The sequence below is a fragment of the Podarcis liolepis genome (assembly GCF_965112155.1).
Source record: "Podarcis liolepis genome assembly, chromosome: 13".
NCBI lineage: Eukaryota > Metazoa > Chordata > Lepidosauria > Squamata > Lacertidae > Podarcis > Podarcis liolepis.
This window is the reverse complement of record NC_139573.1, coordinates 4434788-4455500: the sequence shown is the minus strand read 5'-3', so window position 1 is coordinate 4455500 and position 20713 is coordinate 4434788. Positions and strand designations below refer to the sequence as shown.

The following is a 20713-nucleotide window of genomic DNA, read 5'->3' as shown; positions in this document are numbered from 1 at the left end:
GATTTGCTGAGATAATTAATAACTAGAATACAAAAAAGGGAGGTGTGAGGAAGTCGATGAAACAAGTTAATGAAAGATAAAGATTTGGGAATAGTGGATTTGCTTTTAAATTTTTTGTTTATTTTTGTTTTTTGATTCTGATGTATTGTGTTTTTTATTTTTTTGACTTTTGTTTTTATTGACTTATATTGTTTAATATTTCTTTTTGTCTATCTTTTTTCTTTTCTTCTTTCTTGTTTTTTTTCTTTCTTTTTCTGTAATTTTAAATTCTCAATAAATATCATAAAACAAAACAACAACAAAGATGCAAATGGGACAACCAAGGCCGGAAACATCAGCCCCGCTGTGTGGGAATCCCTTGGGGACGACTGGAGACAACCGACCATGAATCCTCCCTGTTGCCCCCTGAAACGTGGGGCTCTGTAATGAGGCGGCGACATGGAATTGCGGCATTTGGAAGGGCCCCAGAGCGCCACCTAGTCCAACCCCCTGCAATGCCCTCTGCCCATGCTCCATAGCACTCGGAAGCTCCAAAGCGTGCGGGTCTGAGGCATTTGGAACAAGCTCATCCTATTTGAGTGGTGTCCAAACTTTTTTCAAAGAGGGCCAGATTTGATGAAGTGAAGGGCCGCGAGGGCAGACCAAAGGGCCAACCAAAGTTGTTGGCCTTTTTTTTAGGATTGGAGTCGTTGAACTTTTTTTAGGGTTTTACCCCAGGAAATAAACAGCCACAGGGGCCGGATTAGGCCCCCAAAACGGACTTTGGCCTGGGGGGGTGAGGTCTGAGAACTAAGCTATGTGTGTTTGTGTGCCCCACTTTGCGACTGAAAAGGAAATAAACATGTTCATGTTATTATTTTTTTTAAGAAGGCTTTTCTTCTGTTATTAACAGGTCATTAAAACCCCAGCCCCTCCCACTGCCCCAGGTATGAACAGGTAATGTAACAGCAGCATCTCTTTCCATTCAACAGGATCAGGCCCTCCCCCCCTATCCAAGTCCGGCACTGGCTAGCAGAGATTATACTGTATATCTATCTATCTGCAGGGACAGAGACCTCAGCCTATGTGTTGTCCTTTGAAAAATCCCCTTTTGCTCTCCGTGGCCAATGGGAAGCTTCTTTGAATCCCATTGGCCCTCGACTGGATGCAATGGGAGGGATCCACCAAAACAGGCCGTTTCCTGTTCCTGTGTGTGTGTCTATGTCGCCTCCTGCTGGCCGCTGCCCGAATTGCAGTCTCTATGTACAAGATGTGGCTCTAAACTTTGCGTTATATACTGCGCATGGCATGAAGCAGTATATATGTCAGAAGGGCTGAAGCTGGCAGGGTCCTCTGCAGCGACTCTTTCTCTCCATGATAGCAGGACGGCTTTTGAAACAATCGTAGAATTGCAGAGTTTTTGGGGGGCGTCATCCAGCCCAACCCACGGCAAATGTCCAGCAGCTTCCAAGAAACAAAATCGGAAAACAAAACGGAAAACAAAGCAGAATAACGTAGGGAACACGAGGCGTCGTAAATTTAGGAAGGCACAGATCCCGGCAGAGGCAGAAGTGTAGCAGCGAAAAATACAATTTCCAGAAGGAAAGGCAGTGATCGTCTAGGGAGCCCATGCAAATGACCCAGTTCCTCTTTCCTTTCTCTCTTTTTGGTTTGTGGCTTCTGTTTTCATCGAGTTGGAAGGGACCCCGAGGGTCATCCAAACCAACCCCCTGCAATGCGACGCAGGAATCACAAATCGCAAGGGCTGAGGCCCACCTGTTCGCAACAACGGGGTGCCAAGCCTGGGACGGGTGGCAAGGCGGCGTCTGGCCGCAGTGGGGCCAGCAGCTTTTCCGCACCGCAAAAATGGACCAAGTCGTCTTTAACGGGAAGTTCCAGATCGGGAGCGGAGGGGGAACGAATCGTCGGCGCTGCTCCGATCTGGGAGCCGGGAAGGCCGAAAGACTGAACGCAGGGTGTCCTACAACCGTAGAAGTGAAAGGGACCCTGAGGGTCATCCATTCCAACTCCGTACAACGCAGGAATCGAGTCCGTAGCGGCTCCTGCCCCCTTCCTCTCTGAACCCCCACATCCAGCTCCCCGAAGGGCGAGGGCGCACCATCCAGCTCCTCCCTCTCAACGGATCCCCAGCGCCCCTCGTCTCAGTGGACTTGGAAGAGACCGAAGTAGGTGAGGTAACGGTCAGCCTTGAGGCGGACATTGGCAATGGTGCGGACGCGGATGGACTCGTCGGGCCGGAGCAGGACTAGGCCGGAGACCTGGCAGACGCGAAGTTCGGGGTCCTGGGGCCCAGAGCTGGTGGGGGGGAACTGCTCCAGGCAGCGCAGGGCCAGCTCGCCGTCTAACATGATGTCCAGCTTCATGTAGATGGTCTTCCCTTCGTTGAAATGGACCTGGCAAGGGGTGACATGGAGAATAAGCTCAGAATCGCAGAATTGTCTGGGACCCCCAAAGGCCATCCAGCCTAACCCCCCTGCAATGAAGGAATCTCAGCTAAAGAATCCCTCGCAGGCAGCCGCCTGAACTCTTGCCAGAGTGGTGCATGCTCTGGTTATCTCCTCCTTGGAGATAAAATTGAGGTGGAATCCTGACAAGACAGAAGTACTGTTCTTGGGGGACAGGAGGCGGGTGTGGGGGACTCCCTGGTCCTGAATGGGGCAACTGTGCCCCTGAAGGACCAGGTGCGCAGCCTGGGAGACATTTTGGACTCACTGCTGTCCATGGAGGTGCAGGTTAATTCTGTGTCCAGGGCAGCTGTTTATCAGCTCCATCTGGTACGCAGGATGAGACCCCACCTGCCCGCAGACTGTCTCTCCAGAGTGGTGCATGCTCTGGTTATCTCCCGCTTGGACTACTGCAATGTGCTCTACGTGGGGCTACCTTTGAAGGTGACCCGGAAACTACAACTAATCCGGAATGCGGCAGCTAGACTGGTGACTGGGAGTGGCTGCTGAGACCACATAACACCGGTCTTGAAAGACCTACATTGGCTCCCAGAACGTTTCTGAGCACAATCCAAAGTGTTGGTGCTGACCTTGAAAGCCCTAAACGGCCTCAAAGGCCCAGTAGACCTGAAGAAGCGTCTCCACCCCCATTGTTCTGCCCGGACACTGAGGTCCAGCTCCGAGGGCCTTCTGGCGGTTCCCTCCCTGCGAGAAGTGAGGTTACAGGGAACCAGGCAGAGGGCCTTCTCGGTGGTGGCGTACGCCCTGTGGAACGCCCTCCCAGCAGATGTCAAGGAAATAAGCAGCTATCTTGTCTTTAAAAGACATCTGAAGGCAGCCCTGTTTAGGGAAGTTTTTTAAATTTAATGCTGTATTGTTTTTAACACTCAATTGGGAGCCGCCCAGAGTGGCTGGGGAAACTTGGCCAAATAGGCAGGATATAAATAATAAATTGTTGTTGTTGTTATTTCCCAAACATTGAGTTCAGCTGACCCCTCGATCGGCTTAACCTACACCTTTCACCGGCCCAACCCAAATCCTCGCGAACTCGCAACAAGAAAGAAGTCAAGAAATGTCAGTACAGTGGTACCTCGGGTTAAGTACTTAATTCATTCCGGAGGTCCGTTCTTAACCTGAAACTGTTCTCAACCTGAAGCACCACTTTAGCTAATGGGGCCTCTTGCTGCTGCCGCTGCACGATTTCTGTTCTCATCCTGAAGCAAAGTTCTTAACCCGAGGTACTATTTCTGGGTTAGCGGAGTCTGTAACCTGAAGCGTCTGTAACCCGAGGTACCACTGTATTTACAATTCACATTAATCACCCGTCACTGTTAGCTAGCAATAATAAAGAAGGTCAAAAGAATGACGACGCTGTATTTTTTTTTCTTAATCTCACCTAAAGAGATGGGATATGGAGGGTCCTTGTTGGCCAGACAGAGGCACTCTGTACATGCTCGTGCCCTTTATTGCTGAGACCTGTAAACCCCCTTTTGACCTCTAGACCTTTATTTGCCCCTCCGCAGCCCACCAACCCCGGGGAGATCAATACTGACAACTTTGGGAAATGTTCTTTCTCCCTCTTCCCCCCGCCCCCCAAGAACCAAAGTTCATCATTTCCCAGGATGCCTTGCTCTTTTTACCCACAAGTCTCCGCTCCCCCCCCCCTGAGAACACCAAAACCACCTGGACCCTCCCTGGCCCCAGATTACCTTTCATGCCCTCACCTGGCAGTACAGGTAATATAGGCCCCTCTTGGCCACCCTGAATTCGCCCCGGCTGCTGTCGTAACGGAGGGGGCTCGTCGTGTTGAGTTTAGCTTCCACCCACCCGCGGATGGTCCCGTCAGCATCTATGGGGCAGGGTGGGGGGAGAAGGAAACGGTTGGGAAGTTTGTGGCTGGAAAAGCATCTCTCCAAATCTCTCCCCTTTGCCTCGCTACCCCTGGTTCGATTACCCAGCGGGGTCCTGATTTTGAAAATTTTGATAAAATATCTACAGTAGTTTTTGTTATGTGAATGGTGCCATGCGCACACACACGTGTATATGTATGTATGTAACAACTGCATACAGGGACATGGGTGGCGCTGTGGGTTAAACCACAGAGCCTAGGACTTGCCGATCAGAAGGTCGGCGGTTCGAATCCCCGCGACGGGGTGAGCTCCCGTTGCTCGGTCCCTGCTCCTGCCAACCTAGCAGTTCGAAAGCACCTCAAAGTGCAAGTAGATAAATAGGTACCGCTCCGGCGGGAAGGTAAACGGCGTTTCTGTGCGCTGCTCTGGTTTGCTTAGTCCTGCTGGCCACATGACCCGGAAGCTGTACGCCGGCTCCCTCAGCCAATAAAGCGAGATGAGTGCTGCAACCCCAGAGTCGGCCACGACTGGACCTAATGGTTAGGGGTCCCTTTACCTTTTTCAACAACTGCATATATAAAAAATAAGAACGGATCCACGTGGATCCTCAGGATTCACCCGAAATTCACCATCAGATCACATAGCATGTCCGTGGCTACAGCCTGCACCACAAAAATCGCGCACCCACTGTTTCCTGGGGCCACAATGGCGCAAAAAGTGGTTACAAAGCACAGATCCACATGGATCCTCGGGATTTTTTGCATTGGGTCACCCCAAATTCACCATCAGATCACATGTCTGTGGCCACAGCATGAACCACAAAAATCATACATCCACTGTTCAGGATATTTTTTTTCTTGTTTTCCTCCTCTAAAAACTAGGTGCGTCTTATGGTCAGGTGCGTCTTATGGGGTGAAAAATGCGGTGAAACATTTGTGGATATTTAAAAAACTACACACACATTCACAGCCATACATTTAAAGTGCCTTGATACCCCTCTGAACGGTCTCAGCTTCCCCCACAGAACCCTGGGAGTTGTAGTTTGCCAAAGGCGCGGAGATACAATTCTCAGAGAGGTTTAACAGTTAATCCTTCTTCCCAGGGAATTATAGCTCTGCGAGGGGAACAGGGTCTCCTATCAACTCCCAGCATCCTTAGCAAACTACAGTTCCCAGGGTTCTCTTGGGAGGGGGGAAGGCTTGACGATTTAATGTGGCACAATACCACTTGGTGCAGATGGATAAAAATCCCCACTTTGGAAGTCCTGTTGAAATATTACCCAGGACCCGTTTTCGCTACACGTTTAAAGCTGTATCGTACCACATTAAACACCCCTGGCTTCCCCTGAAGGATTCTGGGAGCTGTAGTTTGTCATGGCACTGAGAGGAGGCCCCATTCCACTCCCTGACCTACGTTTCCCAGAATTCCCTGCGAAGAGGGATTGGTTGTTAAACAGCTCTGGGAACTGTAGTTCCGTGAGGGGAGAATAGGGGGTCTCCCAATGACTGTCAGCACCCATAACAAACTACAGCTCCCAGAATCCTTTGGGGAAAGCCATGACTGTTTAAAGTGGCCTGCTTAGGGCCCTTGTATTTACCGGACCGCCTCTCCTGGTCTGCCCCACAGAGGACCTTAAGGTCCATGAATAATCATAGTTTAGAGGTCCTGGGCCCTAAGGAAGTCAGACTATCCTCCACCAGGGCCAGGGTCTTCTCAGTGGTGGCCCCAACCTGGTGGAATGCTCTGTCCCATGAGACCAGGGCCCTGCAGGACTTAACCTCCTTCCATTGGGCCTGTAAGACAGAGCTATTCCGCCTGGCCTTTAATTTGAACTTAGCCTGATCTTTTATTCCCCTTCCTTCCTTCCCCCTCCCCTTTTTATGAAGATCACCCACTCTGAGACCCCGCAGCTAATTCTCCCCTTGCCTCCTCGCTGGCCCAAGTAGGACCAATCCAGCCAGCTAGCCCTGGGGATTATCTAATTGATTTTTGAATTTTTTTATTATTCATGTTTTTATACTGTATTTTATGCTGCTTTTATAATTAAGTGTTTTAAAGTTGCTGTTAGCCGCCCTGAGCCCGGTTTTTGAACCAGGAAGGCTGGGGTATAAATAAAAAAAAAAATTATTATTATTATTATTATTATTATTATTATTATTATTATTATTAAACGTAGGGTGCAGACAGGGTCTCAGAAGCCTTCCCCTCTTCTCCCCACCCAGCCATTAGAGAAGCCCCAGCCCAAGAAGTGTTACCTGCCTGGATCCCAGCTCGTCCTTCGGTGGGCTGCACTGAAAGAATAAAAATAAAAGACGGGGTCAGGCAGGACTCCTGGGTTCTCTAGTCTAGGGGATCGTGAGCGGGTTCCTGAGAGTGCGAGAAGCACCGTTTGGCGAGAAAGATGATCCCCGCCCAAACCAAAGCAGTCCCTTCCAAATAAAAGCAGGGGGGCTGTGGGAAGGGTCCCCGCTTTCTTCCCCCGGCAGGTGGGCTGGGTGGGGCCAGATCTGGGCGCAAGGCGCAAGGGAGCGTGCCACACGTTCTCTCACCTTCGTAGTGCGCAGCTGAGACAGTGCTGGGTCTCCGAGGCCGGGAGCGCTTGCCTTTGGCAGCTGTGAAATGGGGAGAAATTAATAATAATAATAATAATAATAATAATAATAATAATAATAATAATAATAATTTATTATGTACATCTGGGTTTCCCCAGCCACTCTGGGCAGCTTCCAACAAAACACTAAAAAAATAACCTATTAAACATTAAAAAACTTCCCTAAACAGGGCTGCCATCCGATGTCTTCTAAAAGTTTGGTAGTTATTTTTCTCTTTGACATCTGGTGGGAGGGCGCCACCACCGAGAAGGCCCTCTGCCTGGTTCCCTGTAACTTGGCTTCTCACAGGGAGGGAACCGCCAGAAGGCCCTCGGAGCTGGACTTCAGAGTCCGGGCTGAACGATGGGGGTGGAGATGCTCCTTCAGGTAAACTGGGCCTTTGAGACTGTTTAGGGCTTTCAAGGTCAACACTAACACTTTGAATTGTGCTCAGAAACGTACTGGGAGCCAATGTAGGTCTTTCTGGACTGGTGTTATGTGGTCTCGGCGGCCACTGCCAGTCACCAGTCTGGCTGCCGCATTCTGGATTAGTTGTAGTTTCTGGGTCACCTTCAAAGGTAGCCCCACGTAGAGCGCATTGAAGTAGTCCGAGCGAGAGATAACTGGAGCATGCACCACTCTGGCCAGACAGTCTGCAGGCAGGGAGGGTCTCATCCTGCGTCCCAGATGGAGCTGGCAGACAGCTGCCCTGGACACAGAACTGACCTGCGCCTCCATGGACAGCTGTGAGTCCAAAATGACTCCCAGGCTGCGCACCTGGTCCTTCAGGGGCACAGTTACCCCATTCAGGACCAGGGAGTCCTCCACACCTCCCCGCCTCCTGTCCCCCAAGAAGAGTACTTCTGTCTTGTCAGGATTCCACCTCAATCTGTTAGCCGCCATCCATCCTCCAACCGCCTCCAGACACTCACACAGGACCTTCTCCGCCTTCACTGGTTCTGATTTAAAATAGAGGTAGAGCTCGGTAGGGGACGTGGGTGGCGCTGTGGGTTAAACCACAGAGCCTAGGACTTGCCAATCAGAAGGTCGGTGGTTCGAATCCCCGCGACGGGGTGAGCTCCCGTTGCTCGGTCCCTGCTCCTGCCAACCTAGCAGTTCGAAAGCACGTCAAAGTGCAAGTAGATAAATAGGTACCGCTCTGGCAGGAAGGTAAACGGCGTTTCCATGCGCTGCTCTGGTTTGCCAGAAGCGGCTTAGTCCTGCTGGCCACATGACCAGGAAGCTGTACGTTGGCTCCCTCGGCCAATAAAGCGAGATGAGCACCGCAACCCCAGAGTCGGCCACGACTGGACCTAATGGTCAGGGGTCCCTTTACCTTTACCTTAGAGCTGGATTGAGCCTTGCTAGGTCTATAAGGCACAGGTGTGAATGCACGATTCCAGCCAGCGCCTAGTTATAGGATGGCGGAGAGAGTTGCGGATTCCGGGAGCTGTAGTTTACTGGGAGGTGTTAGGAAACCCCTCCTGTTCCCCTCAGAGAGCTACGAATCCCAGAGTTCCCAGCGAAGAGGGACTGGTTTTTACGCCACTCTGGAAACTGTAGTTCCAGCAGGGGAACAGGGGTTGCCTTGTGACTCTCAGCAACCTTAACAAACTACATCTCCCTGTATGCCACAACTGCAGCAAGGATTTTGTTAGCTAAGAATTGGAAAACACAAGAAGTTCCAACAGTGGAAGAATGGCAGGTGAAGATGATGGACTTTTCGGGGCTAGCTGACCTGACTGGAAGAGTCCGCGACCGGAAGGAGGAGGAGGACCAGGAGGAATGGATGAAATTTAAAGACTATTTAGTTAAATATGTTAAGATAATTTAACTGGAGAAGCTTGCAATTATCCGATAGGCTTAGGATTTAAATATGTAGTGTTAGGAATTAATATGTTTAAATTAGAAAGAAAGAAAGATGTTAAGTGATTAAGTTAATTTTATGAGAAAATTGGTTTTGGAAAACTGTTAAAATGATATACACTGAAATTCAACTAGGGGGAAGCAAGGAAGTCACTTAACAATGTTACTAAGATTGGTTTAATTACGGTTGAGATTTATGTTTGTCTGTTTAACATTTTTGGAAAATCAATAATTTTTTTGAAACTGGCTGTTTAAAGTGGCGTGGTGCTGTTTCAGAAGTCCAGTGTGAATGCGGCCTAGGTCAGCCTTCGCCGTCCCGTCTCCCCTTGACTTCACCCCCTGAGGTGAACTCCATTGTTTTTCAAAACAGGTGGGTTTGAGACCCGTCGCTGACCCTCGCCTGGTTTCGCTGGCCTGCTGAAGCCGTTCCTGGGATGTGAAGGCTTAGCACCAGAACCCCTTCCAGCCCCAGATGCCCAGCCACGTCGGACTACAACTCCCATCGTCACTGCACGGCAGTGCTAGCTGGGGGTGGCTGGGAGTTGCAGTCTGAAACATCCCCAAATCAGCACAGACTGTGGAAACTTCACATTGGGCTTCAAGCATCTGGCATTGTGTGCCTCCCCGTTCTTCCTCCAGACTCTGGGTCCTTGGTTTCCAAATGAGATGCAAAAGCTGCTCTCATCAGAAAAAAGAGATTTGGGGAGCCATGTCATCAGCTGGTGTGGGTCCACTGTGCTCCGTTAAGTCCAGGGTCAACGCAGCCGTCTCCCAGGAGATTTTGGAGCACTTCATGCTTCCTTCCGCAGACGAGCTTTATGGTGATGCTGATTTCATTTTCAGCAGGACTTTGGCACCTGCCCACACTGCCCAAAGTACCAAAACCTGGTGCAATGCCCATGGGATCACTGTGCTTGATTGGCCAGCAAACTCGCCTGACCTGAACCCCAGAGAATCTATGGGGCATTGCCAAGAGAAAGATGAGAGACATGAGACCGAGCAATGCAGAAGAGCTGAAGGCTGCTATGGAAGCTTCCTGGTCTAAGAGCCACAGGCTAAGAGCATCCATGCCACGGCGCATTGAGGCAGTAATTGATGCAAAAGGGGCCCAAACCAAGTACTGAGTACATATGCATGCTTCTACTTCTCATAGGTCCTCGTTTGCAACCCTCGTTTTGCTGATTTCATTTAATATTCTAATTTTCTGAGATTGTTAATTTGGGGTTTTCATCAGCTGTATGACATGATCATCACAATTATAACAAATAAACGCTTGACATATCTCGCTTTGCATGTCACAAGTCTCATATATTAGTTTCGCCTTTTAAGTTGAATTACTGAAATAAACGAACTTTTCCACAATATTCTAATTTTTCGAGTTTCACCTGTACGACTCCCACATTCCCTGACCTATCAGGGGCCTCGCCTGCTCCCCTCCCCGTCCACTCCATTGAGGGAGGCGGCGACACTCACCCTGTCTCCTCTGCCGCAGCGCCCCCTGCTGGGCAAAATGGTGCAGGAACTTGCCTTGGCTGCTCCAGCCGGTAGACAGCACCACCTAGAGGGAGAGAAGGACAATGCAAGACAGAGGGCAGGCAAAATTACAGGTACAGTATACAGTGGTACCTTGGTTCTCAAACACCTTGGTTCTCAAATGCCAAAAACCCGGAAGTATGTGTTTCGGTTTTCGAACGTTTTTCGGAAGCTGAACGTCCGATGCGGCTGTTGGCTATCGTTTCAGGGGCGCCCACACCAATCAGAAGCCGCGTCTTGGTTTTCAAACATTTTGGAAGTCAAACAGACTTCTGGAACGGATTAAGTTTGGCGCTTTTGTTTTTGCTATTTATTTTGCATTTTTGAGGCTTTTTTGGTTAATTTGTTTTTTGCGATAAAAGACCCCCATCCAAACAATGACCATCATCAGTGCAGGTAAGGGGAACAAAATTATTTAAATTTTTATCATCTACAATACTGTCTTATTTATTTAATAGTACAGTACATTGATTATTGCTTTCGTTTTATGGATCCATGGTCTCGTTAGATGGTAAAATTCATGGGAGAGAGAGCCACATACCGGGTCCAGCTCTTCGGCGTCATCCTCAGACAGCAGCTCCTGGGGATCAAAGGGAAAGAAAAGTGAAATAAAAAAATTAAGGTCTCATATATACACACAGTGATACCTCGGGTTACAGACGCTTCAGGTTACATACGATTCAGGTTACAGACCCTGCTAACCCAGAAATAGTACCTTGGGTTAAGAACTTTGCTTCAGGATGAGAACAGAAATCGTTCTCCAGCGGCAGCTGGAGGCCCCATTAGCTAAACTGGTGCTTCAGGTTAAGTACAGTTTCAGGTTAAGAATGGACCTCCGGAACGAATTAAGTACTTAACCCAAGGTACCACTGTATAAATGTTCCTAAATGTACCAACCAAGTGCATACATAGATGTGTGGACCACATGTCTGGAGCAGTACAGGAAGACCGCCCTGAAACCATTTTCACTTCCAAACTCACCAAACGTTTTCTCTGCAAGGAGGGAGGAGGTGGGGGAGCCTCCCCATTGTCTTTTCCTTCACAAATCCTGTCTTAAGGGTATGTCTGTGTATGAATAGGGTGAGCCCGTGACCTGGCTCAGGAACTAAGTATTTGTCATTACAAAAGACTGGCCAGGCTCCCCAGGGTATCCAGTCAAGTGAGCATTAACAGGTAACCTGCCAGACAGGAGATAAACAACGCACTCAGATTTCTGTTGTAGACCACCCTTTCTGTGATGTAGGTATGATGTTTCTGGGGGTGGTCTTGGACTCCAGGGCGGGCAATTTAAAATTTCTATATAAGGGTGGGCACACCTTAGTTCGGGGTCCTCCTCCTTCTCTTGCGTGTGAAGGGGGCACCCTGTTGCCACAGTTCCATAAAGATCAGGCTTACGAGCTGCTTTGCTTCTCAATATTCTCTGGCTGGCCTCTGTTCTTTTCTCCGACCAACGGAGAACCTGAAAAGGACTCTATAAGAGCTCTTGTGTCCCCCATAAGGGAATAAGGGCAGATTTTTGTTTATTACAAAAGGAGCAGACCCTGCTTCAAAGAGGGACCAGTGTTGGAAACTCAGATATATAAGGCAAATCCCACCTTAAACCTTGGTTACGGTCGCTACAAAGGAATGTCCAGGCGCCATTTTTCCCTTGTGAAATTTGTTGTTGTTGTTCTCATTCGTGCGACTGGCGTGGGTCCAACTGCGGCCCCCTGAAGCTCTCTGGAGGCCGGGTTGGCAACGGCCATGTCCACCCGGCTGGCCCCTCCAGCTTTTTTAAGCAGGTGAGTGGAAGAGATTATTTGTTGCATTTATCTCCCAATTTATTCTCTGACGAGTACGATTAATTCCTCCCCAATTAATTCCCACAACGACCCTGTAAGGTAGTTTAGGAGGCTGAGACTTAACTCCAAGGTCGCCCAGTGTGGGGGATTTGAACCCTCATCTCCCAGGTCCTAGTCCGACACTCTAACCACTACACCCCACTGCCTTCCCAGAGTCCTTCTGCTATGGGGAAGCTGTAGAAATGAAGTAGGTAAACAATTATACGGAAAGAAAAATGTCACTTAGAGAAGGATCTGGGATATTTTCCTCGAAGCTCGCATTTGGTTTATTCTGGAATTGGTGTCATATGATGCCTTAATGTAAACCACTCTGAGGTTTAAAGCGGTATAGAGCTGAAATGAAAAACAATAATGCCTTATATATCTGCATTTCTAACACTGGCTTCAACAAGGGCAAAATATCGCTGTCGAAATTTGCTCGGGTCCTGAGGGGTTTGAAGCACGCTAAGAAAAAATATATTGCAATAAAGAAAAATCTGCCCTTATTCCCTTACGGGGGACACAGGAGCCCTTATAGAGTCATTTGCAGGTTCTCCATCGGTCGGAGAAAATAACAGAGGCCGACCAGAGAATATCGAGAAGCAAAGCAGCTCGTAAGCCTGATCTTTATTGAACTGTTGCAACAGGGTGCTCCCCTCACACGCAGGAAAGGAGGAGGACCCAGAACCAAGGTGTGCCCACACTTATATAGACATTTAAATTGCCTACCCTGGAGTCCAAGACCACCCCTCCATACATCATAGATACATCACAGAAGGGGTGTAACCCAAGACCACCCCCCACAAACATCATACCTACATGGACTCAAGGGCATCCTGATCAAATTTGCAGATGACACCAAACTGGGAGGGGTGGCTAACACCCCAGAGGACAGGATCACACTTCAAAACGACCTTGGCAGATTAGAGAACTGGGCCAAAACAAACAAGATGAACTTTAACAGGGAGAAATGTAAAGTATTGCACTTGGGCAAAAAAAAATGAGAGGCATAAATACAAGATGGGGGACACCTGGCTTGAGAGCAGTACATGTGAAAAGGATCTAGGAGTCTTGGTTGATCACAAACTTGACATGAGCCAACAGTGTGACGCGGCAGCTAAAAAAGCCAATGCAATTCTGGGCTGCATCAATAGGAGTATAGCATCTAGATCAAGGGAAGTAATAGTGCCACTGTATTCTGCTCTGGTCAGACCTCACCTGGAGTACTGTGTCCAGTTCTGGGCACCACAGTTCAAGAAGGACACTGACAAACTGGAACGTGTCCAGAGGAGGGCAACCAAAATGGTCAAAGGCCTGGAAACGATGCCTTATGAGGAACGGCTAAGGGAGCTGGGCATGTTTAGCCTGGAGAAGAGGAGGTTAAGGGGTGATATGATAGCCATGTTCAAATATATAAAAGGATGTCACATAGAGGAGGGAGAAAGGTTGTTTTCTGCTGCTCCAGAGAAGCGGACACGGAGCAATGGATCCAAGCTACAAGAAAGAAGATTCCACCTAAACATTAGGAAGAACTTCCTGACAGTAAGAGCTGTTTGACAGTGGAATTTGCTGCCAAGGAGTGTGGTGGAGTCTCCTACTTTGGAGGTCTTTAAGCAGAGGCTTGACAACCATATGTCAGGAGTGCTCTGATGGTGTTTCCTGCTTGGCAGGGGGTTGGACTCGATGGCCCTTGTGGTCTATTCCAACTCTATGATTCTATGATCACAGAAAAGGTGGTCTACAACAGAAATTTGAGTGTCGTTGTTTTTCCTGTCTGCCAGGTTATCTGATAATGCCTTATCTGATTGCCTTTCCTGGTAGTCTGCCCATTCCTTTGAGATGGTGATTACCCAATTCCTGAGACAAATGGAAGGTTGCTTCACCCCCCTCCCTCCTTGCAGAGAAAACATTTGGTCAGTTGGGGAGTCAAAATGGTTTCAGGGCGGTCTTCCTGTGCTGCTCCAGACATGTGGTCCCCATATCTATGCACGTGATTGTTTGGTACATTTATGAACATTAATTTTTTTTTATTTCAACCCTGCAGATCTAACTCAGGGATGTTAAGAAGATAGCGATGCAAAGTTCCAGGCTGATTTATTGCTCCGTACCTGTGGGAGAGGACGGTTTTGGGAAGGGTTCAAAAATGCAGCCCTGAGATGTTTTTTTTTTTTTTTTTGGAGAGCAGGGAGTTCAGCCTGGAGATGGTTGCCCCGGAAACCCAGAAAACATGTCTCTCCCAACATCCCGGCTGCTAACGCCTTTCTTAAAAGTTGCATTTCAGATCCTCCTCTCTGCTGTCAGGGGGAACATCAGGAAGGGGGGAAATAGCGGGGTGGGGAGTACATTTGGGGGAGAGGAGGTGTGAGAACGGCCAGTCACCGTTTCAGGAACATCGGAAACCATCTGATATTGAGCTCAGCGCTGTCGAGTCTGCAGAACAGACACGCTCAAATTTAAAGAAATGGGAGTGCCTGATCACTTCACTTGTCTCCTGAGAAATCTCTATGTGGGACAAGAAGCTACAGTTAGAACTGGATATGGAACAACTGACTGGTTCAAAATTGGGAAAGGAGTACGGCAAGGCTGTATATTGTCTCCCTGCTTGTTTAACTTATATGCAGAATTCATCATGCGAAAGGCTGGGCTGGATGAATCCCAAGCCGGAATTAAGTTTGCCGGAAGAAATATCAACAACCTCAGATATGCAGATGACACAACCTTGATGGCAGAAAGTGAGGAGGAATTGAAGAACCTTTTAATGAGGGTGACAGAGGAGAGCGCAAAATATGGTCTGAAGCTCAACATCAAAAAAACGAAGATCATGGCCACTGGTCCCATCACCTCCTGGCAAATAGAACGGGAAGAAATGGAGGCAGTGAGAGATTTTACTTTCTTGGGCTCCATGATCACTGCAGATGGTGACAGCAGCCACAAAATTAAAAGACGCCTGCTTCTTGGGAGAAAAGCAATGACAAACCTAGACAGCATCTTAAAAAGCAGAGACATCACCTTGCCGACAAAAGTCCGTATAGTTAAAGCTCTGGTTTTCCCAGTAGTGATGTATGGAAGTGAGAGCTGGACCATAAAGAAGGCTGATGGCCGAAGAACGGATGCTTTTGAATTCTGGTGCTGGAAGAGACTCTTGAGAGTCCCATGGACTGCAAGAAGATCCAACCTCTCCATTCTGAAGGAAATCAGCCCTGAGTGCTCACTGGAAGGACAGGCTCCAAGACTTTGGCCACCTCATGAGAAGAGAAGACTCCCTGGAAAAGACCCTGATGTTGGGAAAGATGGAGGGCACAAGGAGAAGGGGACGACGGAGGACGAGATGGTGGGACAGTGTTCTCGAAGCTACCAGCATGAGTTTGACCAAACTGCAGGAGGCAGTGGAAGACAGGAGTGCCTGGCGGGCTCTGGTCCATGTGGCCACAAAGAGTCGGACACGACTAAACGGCTAAACAACAACTCAGGAAGGCCTGTTAATTTTACTCTGAGTAGGGCTAGCTTTGGTGGCACTCCAAATTTCTGACGCGGGGTTGTGCACTGCCCACACCTGTCGCCACTCAGCACTCAGAGCATGCTCAGAGGTACCCTTGCAAGTGCCAATGCCACGATTTGCCCGAGGGAATCTAAGGGCCAAAAGCAGCAGCGTCCTTCATCAGTCAATTAAAACATTTCTACTCCAGTATGGCTAGAAAAAAACCACAGAAAAGACAAGCACTGTGCGAAATGTATGTTTTCTTATCGCATCCACGCAAACCTGTCTCTTAATTTCCAGAATGTAGATTCATCTTCATCCCATTAGAAAAAGGGAAAGTTTCCAAAGAACCAGTCGACTTCATTAACTGAGGAGGTCATTCTTGCAAAGTACTACCAGATGAGGCTTGGTAGGATGTGACCTTCGACCTGGAGAAGAATGTCCGTCCGTCCATCCCCATCTCATGGGCGGAGGATGAGCAAGACGCAATTGCTCTATTTTAAAGTAAAACAACTCTGCGCATGCTCAGAAGCTCTCTCTCGTTTGCCATCAAGCATACAGAAGAGAAAACATTAAACAATGATTTGAGGTGCTCCTTTTATCATCAGGACAGTTAAACTACTGTATTGGGGGATTCCAAGAGGCAGGGATGGCCCCCAACTTAGAATCGGGAGAATCGGAGAGTTGGAAAGGGACCCCGAGGGTCATCTAGTCTGAAATATAAAAATTAAGGTCTTATATATATATATAATAAATGTACCAAGCAAACACGTACATAAATATATAAACCACATGTCTGAAGCAGCACAGGAAAACAGCCCTGGAACCATTTTGACTCCCAAACTGACCAAATGATTTCTCTGCAAGGTCAAAGGAAAATGGAAAAGCCTCCCCATTGTCTTTTCCTTCACAAATCCTGTCTAAAGGGTATGTCTGTGTATGAATAGGGTGAGCCTGTGACCTGGCTCAGGAACTAAGTATTTATCATTAGAAAAGACTGGCCAGGCTCCCCGGGGTATCCAACCAAGTAAGCATTAACAAGTAACCTGCCAGACAGGAGGTAAACAATGCACTCAGATTTCTGTTGTAGACCGCCCTTTCTGTGATGTAGGTATGATGTTTCTGGGGTGGTCTTGGACACCAAGGCGGGCAATTTAAAATTTCTATATAAGGGCGGGCACACCTTGGTTCGGGGTCCTCATCCTTTCCTGCGTGTGAAGGGGGCACCCTGTTGCAACAGATCAATAAAGATCAGGCTTACAAGCTGCTTTGCTTCTCAATATTCTCTGGTTGGCCTCTGTTCTCTTCTCCTACCAATAGGGAACCCACATAAGGACTCTATAAGGGCTCTTGTGTCCCCCATAAGGGAAGAAGGGCAGATTTTCATTTATTACAAGTCCAGGAATCTCAACAAAAGCATCCATAACAGATGGCCACCCAACCTCTGTTTAAAAACCGCCAAGGAAGGAGAGAACCCACCACATTGCAAGGGAATCCATCCCTCCATCAGTGGCGTAGCGTGGGTTGTCAGCACCCGGGGCAAGGCAAATAATTTGCGCCCCCTAACCCGTGGATTTGCGCCCCCTAACCCTAACCCCCAGATGTTGCGCCCGGTGCGGCCGCCCCCCCCTGCACCCCCCATGCTACGCCACTGCCCTCCATCAAATGGCTCTTGCTGTCAGAAAATTCTTCCCGATGTTTCCTTGAAATCTCTTTTCTTGCAACTTGGATGGATTTAAAAAGAGGATCGGGCAAATTCATGGAGGAGGGGAAGGCTATGGGGTGGGGTGGGGGGGGCTTCTGGGCCCCACCGTGGAAGGCAGCAATTGTTTTGCATACTAGTTGCTGGAAACCACACGAGGGAAGGGAGTTCGAATCCTGAAGTTTTCCCACAATGGGCATCTGGCTGGCCGCTGCGAGAGCAGGGTGCTGGCCCAGATGGGTCTGATCCTGCAGCCAGGCTATTTGCATGTGCAGACAGGTTGGACGGCTGCAGAGGAGTCCTGGGGCTTCAGCACAGCCTCTGCGTTTTCGAGGACTCTGCTGGGCCTCGTTCGCGTCTAACAGATGGGAGCACTCAGCGATGGCTTTTTGTTTTTATTTGCAAAGGCCTGGGAAGGGAGCGATTGGGAGGTTGCTACGGAGAGGCAGCCAGGACCCTCCGGCCTCCAGCCTCAGGGGGGCCAGCCCAGCTGTTGGGCGTGTGGGTCCAGCGGGTGGGGTGGGAAAAAGGTGCACCAGAGACTTCCCCTCTGAACCACACGTCACACCCCACTCGTTTGGGGGTTTCAGCTCCAAACAAAAGGGACCATTTCCACAAAACCGCTGCTCCAACCCAGCCTGACTGTTTTATTACTAGTCCATGGCAGAACCATCTGGAGGGCACAAGGTCGTCAAAGCATCCAGGCTGTCTCAAAGAGATTTACTCGGTTTTCCGAGCATGCAGTTCTGGCAAGATCCAGGTTCGAATCTCGGGCCAACGACTGAGTCACTTGGATGGGCTTGGCCAAGCTGTGAAGGCTCTCCGCTTTCCCCACCTGAAAGGTGGGCTGGGGCCGGGGAGATCTCTCTCGGGTGACCTCTCCCCACCCGAATCCAACCCCATCCTCACGCTCGGCAGGATTTCTCTGCAGCAAACCCCTGGCAGCGTTAAAACAGAGCCATTTGCACAGGGAAACACGAATGGGAGGCGTCAAGATTCGCATCTGGAACGCTGGTCTCTCCCAGGCCCTAGTCCAGTACTCTAACCACTACCCCACCCTGCTTCTCTAAGTAAACGCATCTGTTGTTTCAAACATGGTATGTTAAAGGGGGTTTCTCTCCCCAACGCACCAGCCTGGTTTCTCTCCCCAACGCACCAGCATGCTGAGGAGAGGCTGCACCGGTTGAATTCCCGCCTGCAGCGCAGCGGTTTCTGAAAGGTGCGGGAACGTGACCCACTTAGAGCTATTTAAAGGACCTGGAGGAAGTGTTATGCCCACTCTGCAGACCATAATAACTACTGGGCTGCTTCCCACAGCCCAGGGCTCAGCAGGGGTTGGCAGGCATGTGGCGGTCTGTGGTCGGGCATTGCATGCCTGCAAGGCGGCAAACAGTGTGCTTTGCCTCAGGGGTCTAGGAATGTTTCCCAGCAGTGCAGAGCTGTGCACTGTTTACTGGCTGGGTACAGACCAGCCTGCTCTGCCAACCGGGCGCCCTCCAGAGGGGAGTCGTAGCCCCAACCCATGTGGAGAGGACGCCTGCTTGGCAAAGGCTGGTCTAGATCTTATGCCCATTGTTCTGCTCTGACCCTGGAGGTGCGGGCAGCCTCCTGCACCTTTTCCAGAGGGATCAGTTAGTGCTGGGCCTCCCAAAATGGGCAGCATCACCCGGGCGGCAGTGGGATTGCCAAGGGGTAAAGGGGCAGGCGTGGGGCACCGAAGTTGTAAATGACTTCCACCAGCTGGAATCGCTGGGTCAAATTAATCACCGCAGTTCAAGAGTTTTAATTGGGTTGCAATTAATCGTTGCTGTTTGGAATCTGAGAATTGCAGAGTTGGGGGGGGCAATGGTCCCCCAAAAAGTTTGGTACCCTCTGAGTTAATTTCTTCCTCTCCCACCACAGGATTGGAAACAGCAGGGCAAAGCTAAGATGGTTGTGCCTTATCGCTCACTGTCAAACGCTTATCTTGGGCATATTTGAGCTTTGCGTTTGAGGTCTTGCCTCGCCTGGCCTCTTGGCCTCACTATTTACAATCTCCCTCCTCCCTTCCGTTTATTTATATACAGGACTGTAGAGCTGGAAGGGACTTCCAAAGATCATCCAGCTCAACCCCCGGCAATGCCTGTTCAGAATCACTCTCTGTGTGTGTGATTAAGTTCCTGCAACCATAAATCTGCTCACCTCCAAAGTGTCACACGTGTGTGTGTGTTGTTGGCAGATACGCATCTTGCAAGGCAGGCGCCCCTCCCCTCTGCCCCGGGTCTCCAGCGTTTACAGCAGGTGGCCGGATTATCGCCGACTTAAAGTGCGCACAGCGGAGCGCATTCCTCAGCCCTCCCGGACGCACGCCCTGCGCTGCTTTCGCCCAGCCCTGGGTGCGCCTTAGGGGTGCTGCTGGCTGCACCTAAGGGTGCCTTCCCTCCCGCTACTCCCCGCCCGTCCGCCTCGCCGCCCCCCGTGCGAATCTCTCTGCAACTCTGCGATCTGGGGGGGCCCAAGTTGGGTCCCCCCTCCTCCTCCCCAAGAACCTTTCCGTGCGCCTCGCTGGCATTACGCGCGGCTGGAACCTTGCGCGCTGGCCGTGCGCCCCTCACCTGTGGCACCGCGGCGGCGGCGGCGGGCGGCGCTTCTTGCTGGGCGGCGCGGGCGCTGGATCGGGGCCAGGCGGCCAGCAGGAGGCTGAGCGAGGCCAGCAGCAACGCCGAGCCGGAGGCCAGCGCCAGCGCCAGCAGCACCAGGCGGGCGGGCGGCTCCCGGGCCCGGCGGCGCCTCCCCATGGCCGGGGCAGGAGAGGGCGGACCAGGCCGGCGGCGGCGGCGACGGCGAACGGCGATTGCAAGCGCGGAAGCGACCGGGCGCGGAGAGGCGGCGCCGGAGGACGAGCAGGAGGCGGCGGCGGCGGCTGCAGCAACAGCGAGGCCGTCGAGGGGAGGCCGCGCTCGGCCGCCTGCCAGCAGCAGCCCCGGCGGCGAGAGGCCGAGGCGGAGCAGCAGCACCAAAACAGCAGCATCCGGACAGGAAACGCCCGCCGGAGCTGCGGCGCGCCGAGGGCGGAGCAGGCCCGGCCGGGGGCGCCGGCACAGGAAGCCGCGGCCGCCGCCTACTGCTCCAAGCGCGCGAAGTAGAGCCTCCAGCTTCGGTGGCAGTCTATCTTAGGGAAGGGAGACGAAGCCCAGGGGCCGGTGATGCTGGTGGAAAACTATGGACTGCTTGCCTGGCTGCTTTCCCCACCCAGCTTGGCAGCTTTTGGATAGCCGAAGCTGCCGGGCTGGAATGATCTGCTGTGGACCACGCAGCAGGGAGTTCCGCAGGTTAACGCGTCCCGAAGAAGGAGAGCGCGCGCGCGAGTGTCGCCCTCTTTTTTCCGCAAAAAAAGTTTTTATTGGTTTTCACATTATAAACAAACTAACACATAAGACAAACATAAAT

At 50.5% G+C, this 20713-nt stretch overlaps 1 protein-coding gene across 1 annotated transcript; it reads right to left on the bottom strand.

Moving 5' to 3' along the window:
- Positions 1-836: 836 nt before the first annotated feature.
- On the bottom strand, positions 837-20336 carry TNFSF12 (TNF superfamily member 12). Its single transcript, XM_083472858.1, has 7 exons — positions 19879-20336; positions 10826-10864; positions 10225-10309; positions 6844-6906; positions 6550-6585; positions 4169-4293; positions 837-2393 (listed from the first exon to the last, which is right to left on the bottom strand). Exons 1-7 carry the CDS (start codon positions 20059-20061, stop codon positions 2142-2144), a joined length of 783 nt encoding a protein of 260 aa, XP_083328984.1. The 5' UTR covers positions 20062-20336; the 3' UTR covers positions 837-2141.
- Between the last annotated feature and the right edge of the window lie 377 nt (positions 20337-20713).